The 26,445-nt window shown below is 39.6% G+C and overlaps 1 protein-coding gene and 1 long non-coding RNA gene across 12 annotated transcripts in view; one reads left to right on the top strand and one right to left on the bottom strand.

Annotated features, from left to right (window-relative positions):
- The window catches only part of PDE4D (phosphodiesterase 4D), a 1,603,025-nt gene that overhangs the window by 300,467 nt on the left and 1,276,113 nt on the right, over positions 1 to 26,445 (bottom strand). Inside the window, exon 1 of one of the 11 annotated variants that reach the window (XM_061393131.1) lies at positions 813 to 897. The exons of the other annotated variants lie outside the window; for them this stretch is intronic. Coding sequence (XP_061249115.1) covers positions 813 to 877 — 65 coding nt within the window. The 5' untranslated portion in view covers positions 878 to 897. Of the gene's footprint in view, positions 1 to 812; positions 898 to 26,445 lie in introns of those variants that run through there. 11 annotated transcript variants of the gene reach the window in all.
- LOC133233326 (uncharacterized) lies at positions 1,703 to 25,467 on the top strand. The gene is made up of 3 exons (XR_009731681.1): positions 1,703 to 1,789; positions 19,183 to 19,335; positions 23,421 to 25,467. It is a non-coding gene; the product is annotated as an uncharacterized LOC133233326 (long non-coding RNA).

Here is a 26,445-nt window from a genome sequence, read left to right as displayed (position 1 = left end):
TTACAATCAATCACTAAGATAAATAAAAAAAAATTAACCTCTGAAACAGCCATAAAAATATTTTTGTAAATAGCTGTATTAGACACAAAAGTTACTTATTGAGAAACTATTCCTTAAGGTTATGTGCATACAGCCATATCAAATACTGAAGAAATCATAGAACTAAATATTAGAATAAATTGAAGTTAACATACTTTTTATTAAGATGAAAACACTAAAATTACCAAAAAGAACCCCACAAAATTATCAAGGAACATTATTAACAAAATAAAACAGGAGATTCCTGAATGATAAGCAACTTGATATACATTTAGTCATATAATTAAATTCAAGTTGGTTATATGATTAAAATGTAAAACATTATTAATTATTTTAATACTCGTGTGCTGAAAGCTAAAGTACTACTTCTAAAGACCACAGCAAAGATCGTTAACTACTAGCCTGCTTGTCTATCAGGTAAGAGAGATAAGAAAACATGCAGGCAGATCAGACAGTGAAAAATGGTAAGTTTTCATTTTCTAAACTTCCAAGGTTTTTGCAGGTTTCCTTCCTCTTCTAAAACTTGTCACCAAATGAATTGCTATGGTCCATGACGACCAAAAAAAAAAAAAAAGTGCGAGCACCCTTATTTTTAGAGTAAACAAAATCGAGCAACAAAGTAGAGCCAAAGTGTCACCGACACCGAGCTCTTTCTTACAAAGCCCTAACATCATACCTAACTCTTGAACCTCGTCAGCAATTACTAAATACTCCACGATTACGTCAATCTTTAAATGAAAGAAGGGGAGAAGCAGGAGAGAAAAGCACGTTACCACACTCCCTCTGAAGTCCTCAGGGAACTTGTAGACCGGGATCTTGGCTTCATGATAATGCTCATTTTGGAGGAAAAAGAAAAAAAAAAAAAACTCTTCAAGAATTCTGATTAATACATTTCAGCTGTGTTTCTACAAAGATGGCTTGAAATATATTCCATTTTCAAAGGAGGTTGTTTGAAGAAATCCACATTTCCCGGAATCCAATTTCTGCCCCCAGTCCAGAACAGAGAGAGGTTTCTAAAACACAGAAGCTTTTTCCTCTTTCATACTGAATTTACTCCATCACCAGGCTGTTCGGAAGTGACAGTTTGTTTTCTGCTTTGCACTGCCAAGGGAGGAACTGGATTTTGAATCTATTCTTCATCTGGTCACAAGGGTAACCAACAGAGTGAAAGAGCCACTTGATCGCATCTCTTTTGCATTTCCACAATACCAGGATTAAAGGTTTCCGACCGTCTAAAAGTGCTCAGGTTAGAGAAAAGGAAACAGAAATGACCGCGAGGTACAGTAACGACACCGGAGAGCTGTCAGGGAAGTTCCATTTCAGGACGACCACAAAAAAACACTCCTCTCGGGGGAGCCAAGAAGTCAGAGAGGGAACAAAGCTCTCCACACTTGAGCTGGACTCACTGTTGTACCTGCGAACGTAATTTCCGCTGTGTCCCCTGATTAGAATCTGACTCCATGCCTTTGTGAATGAGAACTATCATTCAATCTCACCAGGCAGAAACTATTCCTCAAGGGCTGTATGACGTCTGTAGGAAGGCAGTTCAAAACATCGCAGGGAAGTGAGAGAGAGGGAAAAAAAAAAAAAAAGACCCAGCGCCCAGCCCAGCGGGTCTAGTCAATTGCTGAAATTTACAAAGCTTCTTTGCAGATCAGCGCCAGAGAGGAGGAGTGTAAACCAGCCAAACAGAAGACATCTCGAAACTTATTTCCTCCTCTGAGAAATGAGGTGTCTCTTGTTATTCAAGGTAAGATTCCCTGAGCACCTTTATAAGGAACACACCCCTTCACCATAGACTTATCAACCCTCAAAAAAAAAAAAAAAAAATCATTTTCTCAAACTCTGGCACAGAAAACTAAAAGTTCTAGTCAAAAGTAAAGTTGAGAGGACTTGGGAGGCTTAGCAGCTGTTCATTTGGGGCACATTTAATGAAATTTCATGCTTTGGGGTTGGTTGTAGAAACACAAAATTGTCTCAAAAATTAAAATTGTTGCATCAGGTCATGCGGTAATGTTTAAACTGAAAAATCTAATGTCATGCTGCTAGACAAGTGGCTTCATGTACTGAGGCTGCTTCCTTGCAGGATGTTTTGTAAACCTTATTTTTTTTTGAAAATCATATGCAAATTTCATTGATTTATATGTATATACCAAGATTCTGGGTTTGCAAATTACTAACAGCTCTTCAGTAAGGAATGAAGCTTATATCTCAACGTCTCTTATTGTGAAAACTAATCCCTGCCCCAATTCCTATATTTGAAATAAAATATTTTTGGTTTTAGTAGACATAATCTAAACTGATCCATTTTGAAAACAAACTTATGGTTACCAAAGGGGAAATGTATGGGAGAGGGATAAATTTAGAGTTTTGGATTAACATAAACACACTGGGCTTTCCCGGTGGCTCAGATGGTAAAGAATCTGCCTGCAATGCAGGAGACCTGGGTTCGATCCCTGGGTTGGGAAGATCCCTGGAGAAAAGAAAGGCTACCCACTCCAGTATCCTGGGCTAGAGAATTACATGGACAGAGGAGCCTGGCAGCCTACAGTCCATGGGGTCTCAAAGAGTCAGACACGACTGAGCAACTTTCACATGATTGAGCAACTTTCACTAAACACACTACTGTGTATAAAATGGATAACAAATGAATTATAAGTTCCCTGTGCTATAACTAGTATATAGCACAGGGAATTTTACTCAATATTTTGCAGTAATTTATATGGGAAAAGAATCTGTTAAAGAATGAATATATGTGTAAATGAACTACTTTGTTCCATATAAAACTAACACAACATTGTAAGTCAACTATACTCCAATAAAATTTTTTAACAACCACGAAAAACAAAACAATTCAAATTGCTCCTAAGAGAAGAGGATTGGACTTCCCTCCCCAATCCCTTTAAACATTTCCACTAGGATATATAACTAACATTTGTCCGGGTGTGCCAACTTTAGTTAATTTGAATGTGAATTATCTGAAAAGTACTTTAAGCATCCTGATTTCTTAAATGACATTAGTTAGTACGTTGGTTCTTTAGTCTGACGTGATCCTGGTATTTATTTAGCATTTGCAGACAGGATATTGTAGCGTAAGTGTGACCCACCCAAAGGACTTGGAAAATTAATGTAGTAAGGCACCTCGCCAGACCTCTGGCTACTTATTACAGCAAACCCTTCACCTCCTCCTACCCGGTCACACTTCTAGGTGCATTTATTATTTAGTCTCCTCTCAGGCTTCTTCAGGTAAATGCCAATAAACTGCTTGCCATACAGCTATCTCCTTAAGCTTTTCAGTTTTCCTATGACTGTTCAGGGACATTCACAGATTCTTGGCTCTGTCCCATGTTAAACACGTTGGCACTTTAAGGGAGGTTAGCCAATCACATACTTTCAGACATTCAAAAGAAAGTTGGGGAAACTACTGCCCTTTTTGGAGGGAGGGGGCTTGTGAAAAGAGGTTTATCTTTTTTTCTTGAAATTTTAATGTAGAGAAAAAAGGAAAAAGAAACCCAGGCTAAGTGAAAGTAGCTAACTACTATTACTTATTTGGAGTACTGTTCTCTTTCATGTAAGGTCCAGCCAATATCTTCTTGGTGATATTTCAGAAGGAAAGTAACAGTAATCACCAAATGAAATGTCTGAATTTAAAGTTTAACATAAACATGTGGTACAGTCCTTTGAAATATTGCATGACAGTAGTCAAAGAGAAGTCTATATGCTCAGTTGCTTCAGTCATGTCCAACTCTGTGCAACCTCATAGACGGCAGCCCACCAGGCTCCACCGTCCATGGGATTTTCCAGGCAAGAGTACTGGAGTGGGTTGCCATTTATATGTAAAGGTTAAACTTTCTTGAGATAGCTGTACGACACAGGGAGCTCAAACCCAATGCTCTGTGACAACTTAGAGGGGTGGGGGGAGTGCGGTGGGAGATGGGAAAGAGGCTCAAGAGGGAGGGGACATATGTATAACTATGACTGATTATGTTGATATACAGTAGAAACCAACACAATATTGTAAAGCAATTATCCTCCAATTAGAGATAAATTAACTAAAAATTAAAAATGCTCCTGAAATAGTCAGTCCTCTGTTTTACCATCCCCAAGAAAGCTCTTTCTGTCCCAGTGAAATTACTTAGCTCACTGGCACTCCCTTCCCGGTCAGAAACACATCCTTAATCTCTTTAGGTTAGTGCTGTCCTGTGCTCTACTCAATGTTACACGTATTCCAAGAATCTATCTCTGAAAATCCTAACGCACTTGTTGGGTACACTACATCACAGTCCTTTAATGACTAATACATCACCCCTGTCCCCAGAGAAAACGAGTTTAAATAGTGGGGAATCTGACAACACATGCAACGAGCCAGAAGACTTGAAGCTTCTTAGATACATCCATCAAGGTTACAGAAAAAAGACAGACGCACAGTGGTACACAGTAGCACAAAGCCATGGAGATTGAAATTTTTAATTTTGTTCTTATCCCTGATATTAAGGTAGTGACAAAATGATCACAAGTTTTTAAAACCCTAATAGTGCTTGTTCCATATTACAGTGTTTTCTCCAGTCTAAGGAATTTTTTCCCCATAGGGTAATTTCTGAAATAATGTGTTAAAAATTGAGTATCACATTTTATTTCCTCTGAAAAGCTCCTCAGAATGGAGGGATATGAAACTGCTTCCTCCCACACATTCCTGTTAGTACACAAATATATGATGGCGTACACAATGGCCAATGAGGATGCCTGAATCTGGGGAGAATTTAGGGATTTTAGGAAACACGTGGACCTTGTCTGGAGGGCTTTAGAGAACATGCATTTGATCTAGAAGCGACTATGATTTCTAGCATTTTCCTGATATACTGAATTGTGTAGTGTTACACAGACTTCTGGAGAAGGCAATGGCACCCCACTCCAGTACTCTTGCCTAGAAAATCCCATGGACAGAGGAGACTGGTGGGCTGCAGTCCATGGGGTCGCAAAGAGTTGGACACAACTGAATGACTTCGCTTTCACTTTTTACTTTCCTGCATTGGAGAAGGAAATGGCAACCCACTCTAGTACTCTTGCCTGGAAAATCCCATGGACGGTGGAGCCTGGCGGGCTGCCGTCTATGGGGTCGCACAGAGTCGGACACGACTGAAGCAACTTAGCATATAGACTTCTCTTTGACTACTGTCATGCAACATTTCAAAGGACTGTACCACAGATGTTTATGTTCATCATGGTCATCCAACCGTATATATTTGGTTGATTCAAACCACTGTGTGGTATCATGTTTCCTAAACTTCAGGCATCTGGACACAACCTCTACAAGTCCTGTCCTACTGGCATCTATACCATGTATACACCATTATGACTTGACATTTTTCTTCATTGACTCATTCTCTTTTAACTTAAATAACATAAACAATAAGCTTATATTTGATTGAATGGGTTTGACATGCTGATTGCATTTCCCCCAAATAAAAGTGTTAATTAAAAAAAAAGCATCCAGATATCACCTAAAATCTCTCCCATACTAATGGTGGTCAGCAGGCAATATGGGCAACACTACTGTGGAGAGCATCAGCTGCAGGGAAACAAACTGGGTGCACCCTAAAACCTTCCTTTTATTCAATGGCAAGCACAATCTGTGGGACTAAGGACAGTTATCAAAAGCCAAGCATTAAACGTGAAATAGGAACTGAAACCAACTGAATGAACTGTTAAGTTCATTAAGAGTTAGATAGTATGTTAATTACTATACAATTTTTTTCTAGATGTTATTACTTTGAAATGCTCTGCCCACTTTCAAATCTCTGTCCTTTGAGCAAACTCTTACTTTCAGATTACAGTTTTTGAGAACCATGTTATGATGTAACAAAATATACGGGCCTGTCAAATGTGCTTAAAATCAGGACTGCAGATAGGTCAAGTAAGGGTGTAGGAAGAATGAACATGGAGCGCGGGTTTGTTATTTTGTTGCTACTACAGTTTCCTGGCATTCTACATTGTACTCAAGTATTTAATAAGAACAAGACACTTGGAACTCTTGCAGTATTTCCTACTTATTGAGGAATAATGTGGTACTGCAATGGCACCCACTCCAGTACTCTTGCCTGGAAAATCCCATGGACGGAGGAGCCTGGTAGGCTGCAGTCCATGGGGTCACTAAGAGTCGGACAAGACTCAGCGACTTCACTTTCACTTTTCCCTTTCATGCATTGGAGAAGGAAATGGCAACCCACTCCAGTGTTCTTGCCTGGTGAATCCCAGGGACAGGGGAGCCTGGTGGGCTTCCGTATATGGGGTCACACAGAGTCTGACATGACTGAGGTGACTTAGCAGCAGCAGCAGCAGCCCTTATCTGGAGAGGAATCAGTAGCAGATTTTGAGCTGTTTCTCTTATATCCATTTGGATTCAAGGACTTTTCTATAAGCATAAACCTCCTTGGAGCTAAGTTCCTTAACTCCTGAGGAAAAGCTCAAGAGTATTATATTTTGAACGCTTCTGATCTTCAGGTTTCCTACCTCTTTTGTAAAATGTCAGGTTAGAAAAGTTATTATCATGATTTTGATCTAATCCTGCTTGTCTAATTCTGCTTTTGATGCGTGTGCTTTTGGTGTTATATCTAAAAATGCACCGCCAGGACCAATGTCAAGGAGTTTTTCCCTATTTTGTTCTAGGAATATTAAGTTTCAGGCCTTGTAAGTTTTTAATCCATTTCAGGTAAATTACTGTGACCACTGTAGGGTACAGGTCCAATTTCATTATTTTGTATGTGGTTATCCAGTTTGCCCAACATCATTTATTAAAGAGATTATCCTTCCCCCAGTGTATACTTGTGGCTCCTTTATTAAAAATGAATTGACCAAAAGTGCATGGGTTTATTTCTGGGTTCTCTATTCTTTTTTTGTTTCAATATTTATTTATTTGGTTGTGCCAGGTCTTAGTTGAAGCATACAGGATCTTTTAGTTGCAGCAAGTGGGATCTAGTTCCCTTATCAGGAATTGAACCTGGACCCCATGCATTGTGAGCATGGAATCTTAGCCACTGGATCACTAGGGAAGTCTCAAGACTCTATTCTGTTCCACCGATCTATGGGTCTGTTTTTTTGTCAGTACCATACTGTTTTGATTACTATAACTTTGTAATATAGTCTGAAATCAGGAAATGTGATGCCTCTAGCTTTGTCCTTCTGTTTCAAAATTGCTTTGGCTATTCGTGGTTTGCATGTGTTTTGTGTGTGTGTGTGTGTGTGTGTGTGTGTGTGTGTGTGTTTGTGGTTCCATATGAACTGCAGGATTGTCTTTTTTATTTATGTGGAGAATGCCTTTGGAATTTTGATAGATACTGCACCAAATCTTTACATCAAGCTAAAAAGTTTCTGCATAGCAAAGGAAATCATCAACAAAATTCTTCTGGGTTCTGCATCAAACTGTATGGGCTTCCCTGGTGGCTCAGTTGGTGAAGAATCCACCTGCCATGTGGGAGACCTGGGTTCGATCCCCAGGTTGGGAAGATGCCCTGGAGAAGGGGACAGCTACCCACTCCAGTATTCTGCCCTGGAGAATTCCATGGACTGTATATGTATAGTCCATGGGATCGCAAAGAGTCGAACACGACTGAGTGACTTTCACTCCCTTCCCTACACTCTCCAAATGTAATGTGTGTTTGGGGGGTGGGCAGATGCAGACTTTCCCATATCAACAAACAACTCTCTGACAGCATCAGCAGGGTGTCAGAGAATTCAACTCAATACTGACACCATCCCCTTGGAGATAATATCAGATTCCACAGGTTAAGGGCTCAGTCCCATGAGACTCCCTCCTGCTGTCTACAGATGTCAGCTGCAAACCCAAGTTGTTACTTGCAATACTGAAAAATTAGCTATAAATCAGAGGTTCCCATGATCCCCTCCTTATTTGCTAGAGATGCTAACAAGAATTTAGGAAACACATTTACTCACTAGATTACTGTTTTATTATAAAAGGATGTAACTCAGGAACAGCCAGATGGAAAAGGTATGTAGAGCATGGTATGGGAAAGGACACAAAGCTTCCCACTCTTTCCTAGTGCATCACTCTGCTCCCATATCCCTATAGTCACCAATCCCGAAGCCTTCTGAACCCTATTCTTTCCAGTTTTTATGGAGGCTTCTTTGTTACTGGCAAGACTGATTAAATCACTGGTCTTTGAGGACTGATTCAACCTCTAGTCTCTCTCCCAGCCAATCCCCTCAGAAGTCTGGGTGAAAATGAAAGTTTCAACTTTCTAAAGGATTGGTTGGTTCCAATAGCAACTAGTCCCCTTCTTTAAGTTCCCTAGGGACTTTCCAGAAGTTACCTTATTAACATAACAAAAGATACTTTTATGATTCTTATCACAGGAAATTCCAAAGGTTTTAAGAGCTGTGAACCAGGAACCAGAGTAGAAAAAGACCTAATATGTATTAGAAACACATTTTGGTTATCCGAATGATCAAATGTATTTTTCTTATAAATCACAATGTCACAAAAGTGAAAATTTAACCTATGTAATGGAGAAGATATTTGCAAGCCACATACCTGATAAAGTATTAATATTTAAAATACATATAAAATTCATACAACTCAATAGCAAAAGAATGCAAATAATATGATTAATGAATGGGTAAAGGACTTGAGCAGGCATTTTTCCAAAAAACAAGACATATAGATGGCTAGTTAGGTACATAAAAAGATGGTCAACATCCCTAATTATCAGGGAAATTTAAATCAAAATCACAAGATAGCACCTCACTCCTTGTCCATCAGCCCGTAAATTCTAGATTTTCAAGATATCCAGGATTAAACAATTTAAGTTCACTGTCCTCGTTTCTAGTTTTTAGGCTCATAAACACTATGATGAGGCTATACATGACAAGGTTACAAGTCTGTTAGCTGTGAAAGGTGTAATATGTTTAGCCATAGTCACTTGTGGTTACCTCCACAATAGATGGCATTTTGATTACCTCATTAGGTAATCCTGACTAACAAATGATTATTTTAAAAGGTAACAATACGTGAGATCTCTGATAATATAGATTTCAACATCTGTCAACCAATTATATTGTCAATCAAAAGGTGCAGAAAACTAGTTTTTAAAACAGGCATAAGCATTTTTGCCTGGGATCAGTAATGTTGACAAGATATGTACTTTGTAAATAACTCTCAGAACTTTGTACTAATTCAAAATATGGGATCAAAAGAAAAAAACACCCTGCATTGCATGGCTCAAGTCAGCTGTTTAAAGTTTCCTAAGTGCTGTTGTATTTCCTTCATATTCTAACCTTCTCTTCTTCATTCTTCATGTTCTTCTTTATTCTCAAATTACATGTATCTCTGTAAATTTAACCTCATTTAAATTAAGTATTTAAGTGATATTAAAGAAACGCATGCAAATAGCTCATCAGTGGTGAGAGTAGGATTCTCAAACTCCTGCACTGATCCCTGACCCAAGGTCACATATGAGGTTGAGCCCTAGAAAGGTGATGGAGGTGCTGAGTGCCTGGGTGGGGCTTGTGCGCTGGGGAATTTGCTGTAGTGAGATTGGGTGCCCAGCAGGTATTTCATCTGACCACCCTAAATGTCACTGTATGACCTTCTTCCCTCTGAGGTGGTTTGCGTTTTCTAGGGATGGGTATTAAGTCTTGCTGCTAGTGGTCTGATGTGGGCAAGAGAAGGGAAATGGAGGTCTGCCTGGTCAGTTTGCAGACTTTTGTAGCATCCTCCAAACACAGTTTGCACAGCTATCCTTCCTGGACTCTCTGCCTATTGCTGCAAAACCTCTTGTCTTCCATGGGGAGAGGTGTGGGGTATGCTGACTATCCAGAGAAAGAGTCAGGGCTTGTGGCTGGGTGTACATTATACATGCCTCTGTACTATCCTTATTTTTAGAGTTCACTCATGTTATTGATTTGGGTGATATTTTTAGGGGGAAAAAAAAAAAGGGTGAGGAGGTCATCTATCCACCGTTTTGAAGCTAGAAATCTATAGATTTTACTTTAAAATGAAGGAATTGGCAATGTCAATTTAAGTTCAAGTATTTAAAAATTATATATCCAATGGCTAAATATATTTTGACCCTCTGTAAGTATAGGTCAAGATAAAGCATGTTTTTATCATGGTAAAACATATATAAAATTTACCAGTTTAACCCTTTTTAGTGCACAGCTCAATGGCCTTAAATACATTCACACTGTCATGCAACCATTCAGTTGAGTTCAGTTCAGTCACTCAGTCATGTCCAACTCTTTGTGACCCCATGGACTGCAGCACGCCAGGCCTCCCTGTCCATCACCAATTCCCGGAGCTTACTCAAACTCATGTCCATCGAGTCGGCGATGCCATCCAACCATCTCATCCTCTGTTGTCCCCTTCTCCTCCTGCCTTCAATCTTTCCCAGCATCAAGGTCTTTTCCAATGAGACAGTTCTTCGCATCAGGTGGCCAAAGTATTGGAGCTTCAGCTTTAGCATCAGTCCTTCCAATGAATATTCAGGACTGATTTTCTTTAGGATTGACTGGTTTGATCTCCTTGCAGTCCAAGGGACTCTCAAGAGTCTTCTCCAACACCACAGTTCAAAAGCATCAATTCTTCAGCACTCAGTTTTCTTTATAGTCCAACTTTCACATTCATACATGATTACTGGAAAAATCATAGCTTTGACTAGACGGACTTTGGTTGGCAAAGTAATGTCCCTGCTTTTTAATATGCTGTCTAGGTTGATCATAGCTTTTCTTCCAAGGAGCAAGCGTCTTTTAATTTTATGGCTGCAATCACCATCTGCAATGAATTTGGAGCCCCCAAAATAAAGTCTGTCACTGTTTCAGTGTTTCCCCATCTATCTGTCATGAAGTGATGGGACCAGACGCCATGATCTTAGTTTTCTGAATGTTGAGCTTTAAGCCAACTTTTTCACTCTCCTCTTTGACTTTGATCAAGAGGCTCTTTAGTTCTTCTTCGCTTTCTGCCATAAAGGTGGTGTCATCTGCCTATGTGAGGTTATTGATACTTCTTCTGGCAATCTTGATTCCAGCTTGTACTTCATCCAGCCTGGCATTTCACATGATGTACTCAGCATATAAGTTAAATAAGCTGGGTGACAATATGCAGCCTTGACGTACTCCTTTCCCAATTTGGAATCAGTCTGTTGTTCCATGTCCATTTCTAACTGTTGCTTCCTTACCTGTATACAGATTTCTCAGGAGGCAGGTAAGGTGGTCTGGTATTCCTGTCTTTTGAAGAATTGTCCACAGTTTCTTGTGATCCACACAGTCAAGGGCAACCATTACCACCATCCATCTCTAGAACTTTTTCATTCATTTTCTCAAACTGTAACACAGTAGTACCCATTAAACAGTAACACCCATTTCCCTCTCCTCCCAAACCTGGACAACCAGCATTCTGCACTGTCTCCAAAAATTTAAGTACTGATGTAAATGGAATCAAAAAGATTAATTTTAATGGTACATTCAGGAGTTGATAGCCAGTCTTGTTCTAAATGTCTCATTCTTAAAGAGCAAAGCAAAGCATTAGAAATAAAAGTTAAAAGATAAGGATTCTCAACTTGAGAAATCGATGTACTTCCTTAAACCATCCCTGACTCTCTATAAAGTGTTGCTTGCTGTTACATAGATACGGTCAAGAGTAAAAATACCGCCTTGACCAGTGTCTGGTTTGTTTTCTTGTACGTCATCTCTATGGCTGTTACTTTGTTGAAATGTATACAAATGATACTAGCACTTACCCAAATTATAGCTCATATTATATCTCTAGTTCCGATTTCAGATTCATACTGGACCCTATGTTTAATCAAGTGGTTTCTAATGCTATGTACCTATCTCAAAGGACAATGCTATATTCTAAAATTGAATTAAATCTTTTAAAAGAGATCAAACAACTGGAAAAATCACATTGCCAACTGAAGCCCTTGTTTCTAACACTGTGAGACAACTTGAAGTTTTCATTAAAATAGAATTTGGAAAAAAAGTGTCAAAAATAAATGTACATGGAATGTGCTTTGGTGGTAATTTAATACCTGATGCTTTAGACAATGAAGGAAATTGACTTATTAGAAAGCCAATTTTCAGAGGGCTCATTTAATTTACATTTGTTTGGTAACATTTTTCCTAGCTTGTAGTAATGGTAACGGTAAAACAATCCAGGCAACTCAAGTAAACCCCTTGATCACACATCACAAATAAGACCTATTTAATGTAAAAAGTCTGCTCTTTGAGACAATGTCTGTTAGTTAAGGAGGGTATACAGGAGCAGGTTAAAAAGTAGCCTTTGGAGTTAGATTGCCTGGGTGCCAATCCAAACACCACTGGTGACTAGCTATTTGATCTTGAACAAGTTATTAATCTTCTCTAAGACTCAGTTTCCTAGACTATAAAATGGAGATAAAACAGGGTTTTGAGGATTAAATGAGACACGTAAAATCTTGCCAAAGTATTTGGCATATAGTGGTGGCTCAGACAGTAAAGAATCTGCCTGCAATGCAGGAGACCTGGGGTTCGATTTCCCGGTTGGGAAGATCTCCTGGAGAAGGGAATGGCAACCCTCTCCAGTATTCTTGCCTGGAAAATTTCATGGACAGAGGAACCTGGTGGGCTACAGTCCATGGGATCGTAAATAAATGGACACGACTGAACAACTAACACTTTCAAGGGTTCAATGGGCTTCCCAGGTGGCACTCAATGGACATGAGTCATGTCCACCAACTCAATGTACATGAGTTTGAGCAAGCTCTGGGAGATGGTTTTTTTTTTTTTTTTTTTTTAACCTCTGAGCCCCCATGGAAGCCCCACACTTGAACTAACATATTGTAAATCAACTATACTTCCATAACTTTTTATAAAAATTAAATCATTTTCTGCTTCCATCTTAGTTTGACCTTGAGCCCCCGACTCCCTTTACATAATAGACTTGAATAGTTTTCTTCCTTCCAATCTTACACATCTAAGGTTCAGTCTCTGTATTGTCTTAGGGTTACCTTTCAATGACACAAAACTTAAAATGTTAAATTTCACTTGAAAACTTTCAACAGCCTCCTCTTCCTTACTAAATCAATTACAGCCTTCTCCTATGATGACAGACATGCACATCGTACATGGCTTGCCCGAAATCTGCCCAAGCTGCTTCCCCTACCTCCATCTCCCTTCAGGATCTAACACGAGCAGCAGTAAAGACCAACTAACTCCATGACAAACTCAGAAGTTCAGTTTCTTGGCTTCATTCAGTTCGGTGAACATCTTTGGTTAATTCTGATGATTAATATTCTATATGTACATTTTGTAACTTGTGTGTGATGTATTTACAGTAGTCAGCAGCACACAATAGCAATCGTAGGAACAGCAGAGTTCCACAGTTACCGTTCAGACAATTGATTTTGACTGCAATCTTTGAAAACAACTTTAATCTCCTAAGATTCTACTCTTCTACGAGATAACAAACTTATCTTCCTCCCAGGGTTGTTCTGGGATGGAAGGAGACAACCTGTTATCCACCTATGGGCAAGGGTTCCTTCTCCACCACTCGCAGATCTCTGCAAGTGCTTTGTTGGCAACATTATTGTTCTTCCCTTTGATCTCTCTTTTTCTGGTCAAAAATTAACTTGGGTCAAAAATTAATCAGCTTCTCTGGTCCCACTGCTTTGAATTAGGTGCCCTGGGCTAAGCAAACATTCAGATTCTGATGCTAATTCCAACCAGAGTGCTTAGGAACACAGTCACAGTGTAAGCCTCTCTTTATCTGGAAAAGCGGAAGGGACTGTGGCTTCCCATCCTCGTATCCTCAATGTCTGGTCCTGAACAGATACCTGGGCTCTTCTATGGAGCTGCGAGCCCCTTGCAATCAGGAACAGGGTTTATTTATCTCTGTATTCCCAGTATCTACAACAAAATCTGGCTCACAGGCTGTCTGCTTAACAACAGAGTACATTTTTTTGGTTAATCACAGTAGATAAGCCTTTTGTAAGTTTTCTTCCTGTGCCCTTTTATGGCATATGCTTCACGGCTGGAATCAGAATTCAAAAACTGAGTTTGGCGTGTTTTCTTTTTCATAAGCCGCTATTTCTGAAAACTATTTTATACACCTTCTTTGCCAAAACAGAGTTCCCACATCTTTACAGTAAAAATTTTCTCCCAAAGAAAAAAGAAACACACTGGAAGGGGGCGTAGGCAAACAGTGAGCTGGCCCCAGCCTCATTTTTAAGGAGGAAAAGATTCTTTCTTAAGTGTTTAGTATTTATCATGTCATGAACTATAAATCCAGATAAAGTACTTCAGTTCAAAGAAATGGCTTTTCTGGGAAGAGTTTCCCCACATCTTTATTGGCAGGAAAATGAGACGATACTTGTGGGGACCTGTAATATCTGCCATAGCCAGCCACCCATCAGCCCATGAATGAGAGAGCTGTGCCTCTGGATGGGAAGTCTGCTCTGGCCAGAGCTCAAAGAAATGGATTGGAGTCACGGAGTGAGGTTATTAACACAATAATGTCTACATCAGCCTCATGAAGGCTCTATATACCCATTTATCAGGTGACAGAACTGAAGTCCAAAGAGTGCTTCCCAGCAAGGTGAGTGGAAGAAGTGGCTAGAACTCAGGCTCACCAAGTACCAGGCACTGGGTATAGCACTCATACATGTCATCTCATTAATTTCGAAAACAAACTCATGTTAGTGACAAGGTCAACTGTAGAGCATAGGAAACTACATTCAATATCAGGTGATAAAGCATAAGGGAAAGAGTATGAAAAACAATGTGTATATGTACAACTGAATTGGGCTTCCAAGGTGGCCTGGTGGTAAAGTATCCTCCTGCCAATGCAGGAGATGCAAGAGATGTGAGTTCGATCTCTGGGTCATGAAGATCCCCTGGAACAGGAAACGGCACCCTATTCCAGTATTCTTGCCTAAAATGCCATGGGCAAGGAGCCTGGGGGGCTATAGTCAATGGGGTTGCAAAGAGTTGAAGGCGACTGAGCACATAACTGAATCACATTGCTGGACAGCAGAAATTAACACAACATTGTAAATCAACTATACTTTAATAAAATACATTTAAAAATAAGAAAACACACAAACACATGAGCTCCATCAGAGTTGAGGAAACTGAGGTCTGGAGGAGCTTAGGCGCCATTCTCAAGGCCTTAAGAGTAGGACATGGACTTGTCTTTTAGGAGAGCCGAACGTCACCTCGGGAAAACTAGGACCTCAGGAACTAAACAAATAGCATCACAAATAGCATCTCAGGAGGAGGATTTTCTTTTTTTTAAATTTTTAAATCAATTCTAAGATAAAGACAATGAGATGGATAGACTTTCACTCCTGGTCACAGTTATTTTTATAGACATAACATCAAAATCATTAGAAATTAATCATTATTCATTCTAGGAATTAAAACTTTACAAATGTTTCAGGTATTTAGATACCAGACTATAGGTGTGTATATAAATGTAGTAGTCAATAAAAACTTTTGGAAAAAGATACACTTTTATTTTACTATGTGGATTCTTTTTTCCAAAATGAAGACTGATTTTTCCTTTTGAGCTCAAGAACAATTTCAATAGGTACATTGCTGCTGCTGCTAAGTCGCTTCAGTCGTGTCCGACTCTGTGCGACCCCACAGACGGCAGCCCACCAGGCTACCCCATCCCTGGGACTTTCCAGGCAAGAACACTGGAGTGGGTTGCCATTTCCTTCTCCAATGCATGAAAGTGAAAAGTGAAAGGGAAGTCGCTCAGTCGTGTCCGACTCTTAGCGACCCCATGGACTGCAGCCCACCAGGCTCCTCCGTCCATGGGATTTTCCAAGCAAGAGTACTGGAGTGGCGTGCCATACTTACAGTTATATTTTGCTTTTATAACAGATAATTCCTGTATAAGCGATAGGCAAGCAAATTCAGGTACTGTTTAACCTGACTTTGTGGATCAGTCTATGCTCTTCTGGGAAAAAAGTCAGCCTTCATTCTAGGCAGGCGATGAACTCTAAAAAAATAACTATACAATAAAGAACTGTGATTTTCAGAGGAATTACTCTATAGTGTATTCTCTGTCTTCTTAAAGAGAGTGCTTTGTCTAACAATTTTGCAAAAAGTTGAGTCTTAAAGATGGTAATTGGCAGAACTTGATTTATGGAAAGTTGAAAGCAAATGAGCTAGAAGAGATAATGCCAAAACACTCTCCACTTTCAGAACAGATTGTTACTCCATACGGGAAGAGAATGTGAAAAAGCTCTCTCCTCCAAGTTCATGAAATTCAAGCCTTCATTCAGCTGACAGTCTTTGAGTAAGTTAATTTCCCCCAGGACTAAGTCAGTTCCGGTTAACACACAGACCTCTCTGAAGATAATCTTTTTCTTAAGAGTTACCTAATAGAAACTCTAAATTACAACGACAGCTTAGTTTTATTTAAAAAAAAAAAAGTTACTTAAAAAATACTCTTACAAATGGATAGTAGTTTAAGTAAGGTTGTTGTAATTCCTCTGTAAATTCCACTACACATCATATCCTGGATATTAAAATGGATCCACTTCCCACATTATATAATGATTTTGTTATGAAAATCTAGAAAAGATCTTTATAATTTTTCTTTGAAATTATTTGGCTACTAAACTCATTTAGCTAATGACTAACCCTGATTTCTCTGCAATCATCTGACATTCTTGATAATTCTTGTGAAATAAATTTAAAAAAAAAAAGCTCACAAGTTTTTTCCCCAAATGTAATAAAATTTTTATAAATAATTACTTGACAATTATTGAAGTTCACATAATGTTACATTTTAAATACCTGATTAAATTTTAATTGGGATTCTGCAGTTTTCTTTTTGTATTTTGGAGTCAATAACTTTACTTTTTAGTTCTCAAATATTTTCATAGGTCCATAAAAAGCTCATAAGCTCTAGATACTGAGGACCAAAGTATGTGCCGTGGACAACAGAGCCCTGGTGCTGGCTTTTGGAAGGAAAGAGAATTCCAGTAAGAAGTGATTCACGCAAGGAGACATATTTAATATTTCCAGATAATGTGCTATTTCCTGCAGTACATTGATGATTATGAGTTATATTTCACTTTGCTAATGAGGTGAAGTAAGGCAAGCAGTCTTCACAACTTACTCATGATCCAGCTCAGTCTAGATCCCATGAACAATAAAAAGCACAATATGTGGTTGTTTCCGGGAGGACCAAATAGTTTAGTTGGGAAGAAAAATACTCCTTTCCTTATGGTTAGAATTTCTCTATAATAACTGAACACATGAGATCATGAGATAATGAATTCAGAGTTTGGGTACTTGAATGACCAAACTAAAACAATAATATTGTTGCCTGCTGTACCAAAATGATTGGTTAAATTGTCCTTTAAAACAATTTAACCTAGTGATTTAGACACTGTGATATTGCTGCTGCTGCTGCTAAGTCGCTTCAGTCGTGTCCGACTTTGTGTGACCCCATAGACGGCAGCCCACCAGGCTCCCCCGTCCCTGGGATTCTCCAGGCAAGAACACTGGAGTGAGTTGCCATTTCCTTCTCCAATGCATGAAAGTGAAAACTGAAAGTGAAGTCGCTCAGTTGTGTCTGACTCTTTGCGACCCCATGGACTGCAGCCCACCAGGCTCCTCTGTCCATGGCTGGGGACACAAAATTTTCCCATAATTGAGGAAGTTGGATGAGAGTCTTTAAGAGGCCAACTTTATTTCTATTCAGGCCCAGGGGATATTGTTTTGAACTGGGGTTAGGTTTATACTCCAATAAGAGAAACTGGAAACAGGAAGACAAGATTTCAACCCACAATAAAACAGGTATATCTGGATTAACACTGACTCTTATTCTGCTCCATTGCTCAGTGAGTATGACTGATATTTTTCCTTTGAAATAAACTTTGTTTTTTAAGGACAAATGGATGTATTCTTTCAAAATAGCACAAAATGTACCACAGAGGCCTCTATAACCAAATGCTTTTTCTTCATTGTTGTCACTGTTACTTAAATAGTAACATTCCTAAAGCCCACAGTGAAAATGATATGGGCTTTAGGAACGCTGTGGAATTCTGGCTCCTTTGTAACTGGCAGGTAGGCCAGGAGGTTAAACTTTAATGCCTGAGTGACCTGACTCTCCTGACTCAAGGGAAGTCATGTACCATGGGGCACAATCTGGCTGCTCTGTTGGAGGAGGGTGAATCACCATTTCAGAACAAGCTCTGTGTCCACATAGAAAAGCCACCACTGCCGGTCTCCTATCCTGGGGAAATAATCTGTGAGTAACCCGCCTTCAGCTCCTTAGAGATTATTTCTGAGAACGTGTGTCTTCAACTACTGCTTGACATGACTGGAAGCAGAAGAAATGGCTACAGAGAATTTCAGGTCACCCTAAAGAACCACCTTGGGCTTACCTAGTGGCTCAGTCAGTAAAGAATCTGTCTGCAGCGTGGGACACCCGGGTTCCATCCCTGGGGTGGGAAGATCCCCTGGAGAAGGGAATGGCTATCCACTCCAGTATTCTTGCCTGGAGAATCCTCATGGACAGAAGAGCACGGTGGGCTATAGTCCATGGGATTGCAAAGAGCCAGACACGACTGAGCAACTAAGCACAGCACAGTGCCACTAAAAATCATAAAAGAACCGTGTGAGAGAGTATCTGTTAGCAGGGCCACTGCATGTGTCTGTGCAAATGGTATACTGCACAACTCCAGGGGGCACCATTTACACAACCCATGATGTGAATTGCGTCTTTGGAGTCCTGCAACATGGTGGGCCTATCTTTCTGTTTCTCAAATGATGAGACAATACAACTGTATTTTTCATCTTTAGATAGATCCCAAAAGCTGAAGCACCAAGGCTAACACAAGGAACAATACAGAGAAAGGGGTATCAGACAGTGGTGGGGAAGACTGTGAGTCAGAGTGACAAGGTATAAATCCCAACTTGGCTCCTTATCCAAGTCATATGGATATACCTTTCTATGCCCCAGTCTGCTCTGCTGTAAAATGGGTATAATCAAGGTGGTTGGGAGAATTATATTAAATTATGCTGGTTAAATGCTTAGAATAGTGCTCAGCACATAGTTAAAGATTCACTAAATGTTAACTCTTACTGTTAAAGAAGATAATGTCTCTCTTTTTTTTTTTTTCCAATTGTTAGGATTCTGGAATGAAAATCATACCATATTATTACAATTCGGCCTCAAGAGTATTTATGGCTCTGGAAGAAACATTTTCTGTGTATCTTTAAAGCTGAGAACTAGGAACAGTTTAACAGGATGCTTTTGGAAAAATGAAAAGACAATGACCAAAGGTACACCGAACCATTTGAAGATTTTTTATTGGGGTAATCAGTCCACAAAAAAATACTCTTTCCACTCCTCAAAGAGTGGCTCATTACCCAGGAATGTCTGAGACCCCAATGTGATCAACTTTTTTTTACTTGCAAAGAGAAACCTGGAATTATATTATATGAGAGATCTTCACTTTGAAAATGTTGCTGGTATCTCAAATTTTATAAAATACCATCTGGCCAATACTATGAAATCAAACAAAATAAGTTTGATGTGGGGGTGCTCCTTGTGTTACTAGATTTCTTTTTAACTGCCATTTAAGATGTACTGACTTACTGTTTTACTAATCTCAAAAAAAAATCCTTTATGCAGACTGGCTAATGCAACAGTGGGCTAATATCAGCTATTTATATTTTAATAGTGGTGGTGGTGGTTTAGTTGCTAAGTCATGTCAGATTCTTGCAACCGTATGGAGCCTGCCAGGCTCCTCTGTCCATCCCAGGCAAGAGTACTGGAGTGGGTTCCCAATTCCTTCTCCAGAGGATCTTCCTGACCTGGGGATTGAACCTGGATATCCTGCATTTCAGGCAGATTCTTTACCAACTGAGCCACCAGGAAGCCCCACCTTAACAACAGGTGCAGTGTGTGTGTGTATTATAGTAGCTCAGTCACGTCTGACTCTCTGCAACCCCAAGGATTGTAGCTCACCAGGCTCTTCTGTCCTTGGACCTCTCCAGGCATGTATACTGGAGTGGGTCGCCATTCCCTTTTCCGGGGGGTCTTTCCAACCCAAGGAATGAACCCAGGTCTCCCACTTTGCAAGCAGACTCTATCATCTGAGCCACCAGGGTGTAATAATTCTCAAAAAAAAAAAAATTTTGTGTGTGTCAAAGGCCTGACATATTTACCATTAGAAATTAATTCCACTGGATAAATTATTTTATTTACTATTTAGCAGCAGGTATAGTAAAAATTTTTGGAGAATTAATTGTGATAAAATGTTAAGTGCTATTCCATCCATACATGAAACCAATCCTAGTAGACTCAATTTAAAAAAATAAAAATCTTCATTTTTACTCTTTAGCTAATCATTAACCAAAGTCTGAGTGACTACTTGAATAAATAATTTGGTACCCCTGAAAAACAGAAGGAAACTAGCATTTGATTAGCATCTACTATCCACTTGGTTCGGTTCTTTAACTGTTTTTTTCTTCAAATATTCAAAACAACCCCTTATAAGTCATAATTATTCCTTATTTTATAAGCAATTTGATGTTTGGAAAGGTCATGCCTATTTCCTTTGGACCATGCACTTCTCTCATGCTACCAATGTTGATGCTGTCAAGTAAATATTCAGGATCTGGTACTGTTGGCAATCAGCAACACACACACACACACACACACACACACACCAACATTTAAAAACAAGGGTAAATTCATGAGGTTAGAGCTAGCTGCCATATGATAATTCAAAGGGAAGATTCTGTGCTGATGAACAGAACCATTTTCACCTTATTCTGAATCATCATGTTTCATTGTTAGGCACTGTATACAGTATATATATTAACTGGGATCTCATATTTTCTTAATTCATCACAAACACAGGTTGGAGTGTGTAATTAAATGTAAGTAGGTTATTTATCTTTCAGATTTTTCTAAAGAAGAAATGGAAGTCTGCTGGACTGGAGTGGGAGGGGTCTACAGAGATTAGGGGAAAATTGAGGGAGAGCAAAACTTGTGTTGATTTCATAGGAAGTAAAGGGTAGAGGTGGCAAGAATACACAGAAGAACTATACAAAAATGATCTCAATGACCCAGGTAACCACAGTGGTCTGATCACTCACATAGAGCCAGATATTTTAGAGTGCGAAGTCAAGTGGGACTCAGGAAGCATCACTACGAACAAAGCTAGTGGAGGTGAACGAATTCCAGCTGAGCTATTTCAAATCCTAAAAGATGATGTTGTTAAAGTGCTGCACTCAGTATGCCAGCAAATTTGGAAAACTCAGCAGTGGTCACAGGACTGGAAAAGGTCAGTTTTCGAATCCCAAAGAAGGGCAATGTCAAAGAATGTTTAAACTACTGCATAATTGCACTTATTTCACATGCTAGCAAAGTAATGCTCAAAATTCTCCAAGCTAGGCTTCAACAGTACATGAACCAAGAACTTCCAGATGTTCAAGCTGGATTTAGAAAAGGCAGAGGAACCAGAAATCAAATTGCCAACATCTTTTGGGTCATAGACAAAGCAAGAGAACTCCAGAAAAACATCTACATCTGCTTCATTGACTACACCAAAGCCTTTGACTGTGTGGATCACAACAAACTGTGAAAAATTCTGAAAGAGATGGGAATATCAGACCGCCTTACCTGCCTCCTGAAAAACCTGTATGCAGGTAAAGAAACAACAGTTAGAACCGCACATAGAACAGTGGCTTGGTTCTGAATTGGGAAAGGAGTATGTCAAGGCTGTATATTTTTACCTTGCTTATTTAACTTATATGAAGAGCACATCATGTGAACTGCCAGGCTGGATGAAGAACAAGCTGGAATCAAGATTTCCGGGAGAAATATAAATAACGTCAGATATGCAGATGACTACCACCCTTACAGCAGAAAATGAAGAGGAACTAAAAAGCCTCTTGATGAAGGTGAAAGAGGAGAATGAAAGAGCTGGCTTAAAACTCAACATTCAGAAAACTAAGATCATGGAAAGGGGCCCCATCACTTCATGGCAAATAGATGGAGAACAATGGAAACAGTGACAGACTTTCTTTTCTTGGGCTCCAAAATCACTGTGGATGGTGACCACAGCCATGAAATTAAAAGAAGCTTGCTCCTTGGATGAAAATCTATGACCAATCTATATAGCATATTAAAAAGCAGAGACATTACTTTGCCCACAAATGTCTATCTAGTCAATGCTATGGTTCTTCTAATAGTCAAGTATGGATGTGAGAGTTGGATCATAAAGAAGACTGAGCACCGAAGAACTGATGCTTTTGAATTGTGGCACTGGAGAAGACTCTTGAGAGTCCCTTGGCAAGGAGATCAAACCAGTCAATCCTAAAGGAATCAGACCTGAATATTCATTAAAAGGATTGATGGAAGCTGAAGCTCCAATATTTTGGCCACCTGATGCGAAGAGCCCACTCATTAGAAAAAAGGCCCTGATGCTGGGAAAGATTGAAGGCAGGAGAAGGGGATGACCGAGGCCAAGATGGTCGGATGGCATCACCGACACAAAACATGAGTTTGAGCAAGCTCCTGGAGATGGTGATGGACAGGGAAGCCTGGAGTGCTGCAGTCCACAGGGCTGCAAAGACTCGGACACAACTGAGAAACTGAACAACAACAAAAAGGGGTAGAGAGTCAGAAGTGAAACTAGTTCATACATTAGCAGGACAGCCTTAGATTTAACGATATATAAGGAAATCTAAGACTTCCCAGGTGGTGCAGTGGTAAAGAATCTGCTTTCCAAGCAAGAAATGTTAAGAGACATGGGTTTGACCCCTGGGTTTGGATGATCTCCTGGAGGAGGAAATGGTAACCTACTTCAGTGGTCTTGCCTGGGAAATCCCATGGGACAGTGGAGCTTGGTGGGCTACAATCCATGGGGTCGCAAAGAGATGGACAAGACTGAGCTACTAACCAACCACCAACAACATTCTGACATCTGTTAAGATGTCTTTATGTCAAATATGTCTTTCCAAGCAATATCAACTCTAAGTAAGACATTACCAACTTAATCCAATGTCACATAAATCCCAAATGATTAAATATTGTTTATCCAGAATAATATAATATACTTATGAAGATGGATGAGTAACTATTTTGAGGTCACTATAATAAATACAAATAAATATAGAGTACTTGGGGAAAAAGGAGCACTTGCTTCAGAGAGTTTGCAATAGAAAGTGGGGATGGCTGGTAAGAAAAGCATCCCACAAAAGCTGGTAATAAAAGCTTTTTACCAAAAGCTTTTACCAAAGAAAAGCTTTTTACCAAAAGCTGGTAAGAAAAGCTTTTTACCAAAAGCTGGTAAGAAAAGCTTTTCAATGACTCCCACGAAAAGCATCATTATTTTGCTTTTTTGACTTTATAGGTCTTATCATATTTGAATTTGTAGTGTTCTTCACTGTGGATTTCACCCACTGGAACAGAACTCCCATGAGCACAGGGATGGCCTGTCTTACATCCTCCTACATCTCCAATCATTGGAACAGTGCCTGGTCCATAGGAAGCATTCAACCAACATCGGGCAAATCAACCAGTGAATTACCTAGACCAGGAGTGTTCTAATAAGAAAGAAGAGAAGGAAACTCCTCGTGGGATGAATAGTCCCACACAAGATGTCAAGGAAAGAGGATCCTGGATAGGAGCTCGAAAGCTGGTGGAAATGAGAAGACCATTCCTTTGTGGGGTATGGCACAGACAAAACAGATGGGCCAGGCCCTAGAGCTGCATGAAGCAATGTGAAGTGCTATTCCACCAGGAGATCTTGATGAAGAGATCTGGGATTACATAAAGAAGAACCTTTTAACAAAAATAGAATGGGCTTCCTTGGGTTCGTTAGAAGAGTCAGTTTCTGTGAGGAGAGGTATGGGAGTTTTGGGTAGAAGAAAAAACACAGAGAAAATATGAGACTGGGCGGTCAGGCCCTGAGGATAGAATTTTTAAAGGTCTCCTCAAATCCTGGAATTTCAGGCCTCTGTTTTTACCTTTTTGCTCAAAATGATTTCAGAGAATTTCTTAAATTCCTTGAATTAATCATAAATAAAAAGCTGCCTTTTTCTTCCTAAACCAAAAGAAAACAACTAACAATCAAAGTTCTTTCATCTTGTATTTGGCAAAACCACATTTCAGCTAGTGGGGAAACAACTGTTTTACCTTCACTCTAGAAGAGGTAATTGAGAATGACATTAAAGACACATTTTCTACAGATTTCAGAAGACAATGAATCATTTTGTTTTGAAGGTTTATGATGTGATAAAGTATTTTTAAGGCCCATTCTAATTAAACAGCTTGGAGAAAGATGGCTTTAAATCTCAACCTATGGAAGCTCTTATTTCACATGCTAGTCTACAGAGGACTTCAAATAAACATGACTGTACATCTGATGGTGTGAGAAAGTAAATGGATTTGCTTTATATTTATTAAGATCATCTCTGGTGTCATATATTCAAATGCTAAGATACTAACACAGAAACAATAATAGCTTTGTTTAAATGTTTTCCAACACACAGAATAAAGAGAAGCCTTGATTGCAAATACTTTTATACACAGGCAGATGAATTACCTCAGTGTCTATGACCTTCATAGAGGTAGGTATTGGTGCCTATGTCCTCTGAATACCTACCTCTCAAAGCTGAATTCTCCAAAAATCTCCAGCTCCCTGACTGAAGGCTTTTTTTTTTTTTTTTTAATACCTGTAAGTCTTTGTCTAAGGGTTGTTTTCCTGGCCACAGTTACATGCTTGACCTATGGATAAGCAAACCAGAGTGCTGGGTTGTTCATGATCCCTAGAAATAGGTGATGGACCAGAGGAAGTTGGTAGGTAACAGTTCCAGCTTCCTTATCCTATTGATGGGGCCACTCTAAGGAGTGTTCCACACTGTCCTCTGTTGCTCCAAGCAGGACTCAGACCCATGTTCCCACTGGGATAACTGTCTCGATGATGTTTTTGTGTCCTTCCACTCTCTGTCTCACTTCCTGACTTCTTTCCTTAGGTTTTGTGGATTTCCTAAATAAACTACTCATACTTTTTGTCCCAGGTTTTACTTCCGGAGTATCCTAGACCAGCCCTACCTCTTCCGTTATTTTGTGACACCAAAGAAGAGTTTACTGGGACTTGGAAACTAAATAAACAGGGATTAAAGTGAGAAAAGTAGAGAAGACCCTGATGCTGGGAAAGACTGAAGGCAAAAGGAGAAGAGGGCAGGAGAAGATGAGACGGTTGGATAGCATCACCCGTTCAATGGATGTGAACTTGGGCAAGCTCCAGGAGACGGTGAGGGACAGGGAGGCCCGGTGTGCTGCAGTCCATGGGGTTGCAAAGAGTTGGACACGACTTAACAACGGAATAATAACATAAAGTGAGATGGTTATGTGTGTTCTTCGTTAAACACTGAAATGCTTCTATTTTAGTTTAATACTCTGTAGAGTTTCTCAAGGTCTTCCCTTTTTCTTTACATCCTTGTTTTTCTTTCCCATTTGGCTTTTTCAGTCTCTGGCACACATGTGAAATAGGATGCCATAGGGGTATGTCAAGGAGAAACACTGAATTTTTTTTTTAAAGTTTACAGTCTCAGAGTGTTTATTATATGAACCAAAAAAACACTTTACACTTTGTGTGGGGGATGTGTGTGTGTGTATGAAGGGAGTCATTATGAATACATGATATGTTGGCAGGCAGATGTTATTTCTAGAAGAAATGTAAATGTAAATTTATTTGCCTGGATCTAAATTAGTGTTATTCTGAAATCAGTATATTTTCTGATGGTGTGAACCAACATATAAAATACATAAACACACACACACACATATATGTGTGTGTGTGTGTGTGCACTTGACATATACTTAATATTGAGTTGGCCCAAAAGTTTGTTTGGGTTTTTCTGCACAATATTAGGCAACATCCAAATGAACTTTTTCAGTTCAGTTCAGTCGCTCAGTCATGTCCGATTCTTTGCCACTCCATGGACTGCCGCACACCAGGCTTCCCTGTCTATCACCAAATCCCAGAGCCTGCGCAAACCCATGTCCATCGAGTTGGTGATGTTATCCAACCATCTCATACTCTGTCGTCCCCTTCTCCTGCCTTCAATAATTCCCAACATCAGGGTCTTTTCCAGTGAGTCAGTTCTTCGCATCAGGTGGCCAAAGTACTGGAGCTTCAGCTTCAGTCCTTCCAGTGAATATTCAGGACTGATTTCCTTTAGGATTGACTAGTTTGCTCTCCTTGCAGTGCAAGGGACTCTCAAGAGTCTTCTCCCAACACCACAGATCAAAAGCATCAATTCTTCCATGCTTAGCTTTCTTCATAGTCCAACTCTCACATCCATACATGTCTGCTGGAAAAATCATAGCTATGATGAGATGGACCTTTGTTGGCAAAATAACGTCTCTGA

The sequence above is a fragment of the Bos javanicus genome, chromosome 20 (assembly GCF_032452875.1).
Source record: "Bos javanicus breed banteng chromosome 20, ARS-OSU_banteng_1.0, whole genome shotgun sequence".
NCBI classification, from domain to species: Eukaryota; Metazoa; Chordata; class Mammalia; order Artiodactyla; family Bovidae; genus Bos; species Bos javanicus.
Note: the sequence above shows the minus strand (reverse complement) of the source record. Positions and strands in the feature narration are given on the sequence as shown.